General features: G+C 70.7%; 1 protein-coding gene across 1 annotated transcript; it reads left to right on the plus strand.

The window, feature by feature from the left end:
- Positions 1 to 6: 6 nt before the first annotated feature.
- On the plus strand, positions 7 to 3,815 carry RHBDL1 (rhomboid like 1). Its single transcript, XM_026048990.1, has 8 exons — positions 7 to 87; positions 2,018 to 2,176; positions 2,445 to 2,669; positions 2,746 to 2,894; positions 3,049 to 3,161; positions 3,230 to 3,330; positions 3,402 to 3,462; positions 3,533 to 3,815. Exons 1-8 carry the CDS (start codon positions 49 to 51, stop codon positions 3,802 to 3,804), a joined length of 1,119 nt encoding a protein of 372 aa, XP_025904775.1. The 5' UTR covers positions 7 to 48; the 3' UTR covers positions 3,805 to 3,815.
- The last annotated feature ends 550 nt before the right edge of the window (positions 3,816 to 4,365 follow it).

The raw sequence follows: 4,365 nt of genomic DNA on the forward strand, positions 1-4,365 counted from the left end.
CCGGCCCCGGGCGCGGCGGAGCGGCCGAGCCCGCCGCCCGCCGGGTGCATGGACAGGAGCTCCCTGCTCCAGCTCATCCAGGAGCAGGTGAGCGCGGCCGCGCTGMCGGCGGGGGCCACCATCGGGCATCTCTCCATGGGGAGGGTTGGGAAGGGGGGGCCCGCGGCCGGGGGCGCTGACCCGCTATGAGCTCCGTTCTGGGCATCGCCGCTGGGTCCAACGCGCCGCCGGTCCCGGGAGCCACCGCTGTCCGCGGAGGACCGGCCTCGCTGCTGCCCTCCCGGGGCCTCGGGAATCCTCCCCGCGTCGGCAGGGCTGAGGCTCCGCGCAGCTCAGCACACTTGTGACCTCCTCCCCACAGCAGCGCTCSCTTGCTGGGAAAGCGCCGGGCCGCATCCTGGGGGTGCTGGGGCACCTGCGAGGAGGGGGTGACACTGGGGCCGGCGCGTGCGGCCGTGCTGAGTCTGGGGCTGGCTGCGGGATGGGGTCCCAGCGCCCTGGGGCTGCTGCGTGGCCCCCCCCCTCCCCGGCCCCGCTGCAGGCTCAGGCTCTGCGCGCGCTTGCAGGGGGCTGCATCGAGCCCCGTGACCTGATTGCGGGATCAGCCTGTGAAGCACTAGGGCTGCACAGCGCCCAGCGCCCGGCTCCGCTCGCAGGATTGGGCCCCGGGCATTAACGCTTGCTGCGCCCGCGTACTCCGGCTTCCACTCGGAGCGGCTCCTGGGCTCCCGCGTGCCTGCTCCCAACCACCAGCATGGGCAGGAACACTGCACTGGAGCTGGGAAGCAGCGTTGCTTCTTTCTTAATGGTAGCTGGGAATTTTAGGCTCAAAGTCCCTGTCCCCCCTCCCCACACACCCCTCGTTCCCACCCGACTGGCTCCGTGACCTTGGGCAAATCCCCCGGGCTGGGGAGCTGCGTTATTTGTATCCAGCGTCTCCCTGGCAATGAGCTGCGGGCTGAGCCGAGCGCTCAGAGCCCTTCTGCAAAGAGCAGCAGGCTCCCCGGGCAGGAGCTGGGCCGGGGGYGAGGGGAGCGCCGTGGGGCGGGCATGGGCGAGGGGCACGGGGGGAGATGCACCCCGGGAAGGAGGGGGCTACTGGTCCTGCCGGGCTGGCCGTGGGGCCCGGCTGGCACGGGCTGTGCTGGCACTGGGGCAGGTACCCGGCCCACGTGTCCCCCGCTGCCCGGCACGGCCAGCGCCAGCTCCAGCCTGGGCTGTCCCAGTCCCACCTCACGCCTCCCCACGTGGGGCCAGAGCCGGCRGCTGCCACCAGGCCTCAGGCCAGGATGTCCCCATGAGCCAGCTCTGAGGTTTCCCAGCCGGGACCAGGGGCAGGGAGTGGGAGCCTGAGCGGGATTGAGATCCAGAGCACCCGTGAGTGCCCGTGTCCCACGGTGCCCTCATCCTGCCCCTTCTCCAAAGACGTTGCCAGCAAGTTTCCTCCCTGCACCTCAGCCCTGGAGAGGGAAGCAGTGGCAGGATTGGCAACTGCCTCTGATCCCGGTGGTGCTGCAGGTGCCSGTGACCTTGCTGGCCCTCGGCTGGATGCATGAGCACATTTCCCTTGCCTGGATCCACTCTTGTCGCACCATCCCAGTGGCACCATGTGGTGGTGAGGGTGGCACAGGGTCCTGCAGGGTGCAGGATGRCCGGACACACTGTGACAAACCTGAGTGTCCCATCGGCCGGGCCGCGTGGCAGGGCGGGAGCAGGAGCTGGTGCCAGCGCCGCCCGTGCGTTCAGCTCCGTGGCTTCCCGGCTGCCGGGCAGCTCCAATTAAGAGAGATGAGTGGGAGAGGCGCCGGCTGCGTCGCGGAGGGGCAGCGCCAAGGGGCAGCACAGCGGCTGCGAGGAGCACCCAGAGCCGCCTGCGCGTGTCCGTCCCCCGCACCCAGCCCCRTCTGCCCAGCACTGTGTACCCGGGCCTGGGAGAGGGACAGGGACACCCCMCACACACCCCATGGAGGCCAACGCTGTGGCCAGCACGGAGATGAGCCCGCACCCTGCTCCGCAGCTGGACCCCGACAACACGGGCTTCATCGGCGTGGAGACCTTCGCCAGCCTCGTGCACAGCCATGAGCTGCCGCTGGACCCCGCCAAGCTGGACATGCTGGTGGCCCTGGCGCAGGGCAACGACGAGGGCCAGGTCTGCTATCAGGAGCTGGTAGATCTGGTCAGTGCCAGGGCGATCGGGCTGGGCCGGGAGCGGAGGGGACCGGGGTTGTCCCAGGGCTGCATTGGCACCGTGAGGGTCCTGTGCTGAGGTGGCTGCCAGGGAGGACAGTGACTTGTGGCACAGCCTGGACCTGGCCGGTGCTGTGGGGCACCCTGCACGGCCCCCCCATTCCAGGAGGGAGGAAGGGGCCGGCTGGTCCCTGTCCATGGGAGGGGGCGCCCGCGATGCTGCCCCTGCGCGGGGCGGCCCACGGCCTCTCTCGCAGATGAGCAGCAAGCGCTCGAGCAGCTTCAAGCGCGCCATCGCCAACGGGCAGCGCGCGCTGCCCCGCGACGTGCTGCTCGACGAGACCGGCCTGGGCTTCTACAAGCGCTTCGTCCGCTACGTGGCCTACGAGATCCTGCCCTGCGAGATGGACCGGCGCTGGTACTTCTACCAGCACCGCAGCTGCCCCCCGCCCGTCTTCATGGCCGCGGTGACGCTCACCCAGGTGCGTCCCGGTGCCCCCCGGGTGCCCATGGCATGGGATGGGGTCAGGGCTGATGGCTGTGCTGCGGCTGCCGCAGATCATCGTGTTCCTGTGCTACGGGGCCCGCCTGAACAAGTGGGTGCTGCAGACCTACCACCCCGAGTACATGAAGAGCCCCCTGGTCTACCACCCTGGGCACCGGGCGCGCGCCTGGCGCTTCCTCACCTACATGTTCATGCACGTGGGGTAAGGCCGGCCCTGCGGCGCTGGGGCCAGCACCCCACGGGGCCCAGTGCTGTGAATCCCTCTGGCAGGGATCCCATGCCCAGTGCGGGAGCCCAAGGCCGGAGGGAGCCACCAGAGGTGCCCGCGGGCTGACACGTCCCTTGGCGCGTGGCAGGCTGGAGCAGCTGGGCTTCAACGCGCTGCTGCAGCTCATGATCGGCGTGCCCCTGGAGATGGTGCACGGCATCCTGCGCATCAGCTTCCTCTACCTGGCGGGCGTGCTGGCAGGTGGGCGCGCGCGGTGCCTCCGGGGCTCCGCGGGGCCGCGGCGCCCGCGCTCACCCCGCCGCCCGCAGGCTCCCTCACCGTCTCCATCACGGACATGCGGGCGCCGCTGGTGGGCGGCTCCGGCGGCGTCTACGCGCTCTGCTCTGCCCACCTCGCCAACGTGGTCATGGTAAGGCCGTGGCCGGGCGGGCGGGCGCCGCGGCGGGTGCTGCGCGCTGCCCGCCTCTCCGCGCCCCGCAGAACTGGGCCGGGATGCGCTGCCCCTACAAGCTGCTCCGCATGGTGCTGGCCCTCGTGTGCAGTGAGTAGCGGGGCGCAGGGGGTGCCCCCCGCGGCGCGCGGGGCCCGCGCTGAGGCGCCGTGCCCCGCAGTGAGCTCCGAGGTGGGCCGCGCCGTGTGGCTGCGCTTCTCGCCGCCGCTGCCGGCCTCGGGGCCCCAGCCCAGCTTCATGGCGCACCTGGCGGGTGCCATCGTGGGCATCAGCATGGGCCTCACCATCCTGCGCAGCTACGAGGAGAGCCTGCGCGACCAGTGCGGCTGGTGGGTGGTGCTGCTCTCCTACGGCACCTTCCTGCTCTTCGCCGTCTTCTGGAACGTCTTCGCCTACGACCTGCTGGGCGCGCAGATCCCGCCGCCGCCCTAGYGCCCGCCCCGCCGGCCGGGGGGTGCCGCGCGCGGCCCGCACGGCTAGCGGCCACACCGCGAGCGATTTATTTTTCTATACCAAAAACCACAAAGAAATTATATAGAGGAAGCAGTGAAGAAAACGGGGAGGAGAGGAAGGCGGCAGGTGCTTCCGCTGCGCCCGGTCCGGCCGTGCCCCCCTGTCCCCTGCCCTGTCCCTGGCCGTGTCCCCCCCGTCCCCGCTTCGCTGGCAGCCGCGCGGGGGCCGCCCGCGGCTCCCCGGCMTTTTTTTGGAGAACAAATAAATATTTTGCACACCGGTGGCCCCTGCGCGGCGCGTGAGGCCGGGAGGGTCCTGCTGGGTCCCCAAGCAAAGCGCAGCTCAGCCAGGAYRTCAATGGGAAGGGGCAAGGATGCCCATTCCCACCACCCCACCAATGCGGGGGTGTTCAGGGAGGCCCTGTGGGCTGGGAAGGGGCAGGAGAGACAGGAGCATCCAGGAGCGAGGGGAACATCCACCCACTCTGGGCAATCTGCACCCCACAATGTGGCACCCCCAGCCCCCTTGCAGCCCCCCCCC

This window comes from Nothoprocta perdicaria, unplaced genomic scaffold (assembly GCF_003342845.1).
Source record: "Nothoprocta perdicaria isolate Ctin4 unplaced genomic scaffold, notPer1 scaffold_59, whole genome shotgun sequence".
Taxonomy (NCBI): Eukaryota; Metazoa; Chordata; class Aves; order Tinamiformes; family Tinamidae; genus Nothoprocta; species Nothoprocta perdicaria.

What these genes read in the sequence shown, in the direction of transcription:
- RHBDL1 (XM_026048990.1), top strand. Translation starts at nt 49, where the DNA reads ATGGACAGGAGCTCCCTGCTCCAGCTCATCCAGGAGCAG. An exon ending in CCTGGCGGGCGTGCTGGCAG is followed by an intron (nt 3,162 to 3,229) that starts GTGGGCGCGCGC and finishes CGCCGCCCGCAG; the next exon opens with GCTCCCTCACCGTCTCCATC. An exon ending in ACCTCGCCAACGTGGTCATG is followed by an intron (nt 3,331 to 3,401) that starts GTAAGGCCGTGG and finishes CGCGCCCCGCAG; the next exon opens with AACTGGGCCGGGATGCGCTG.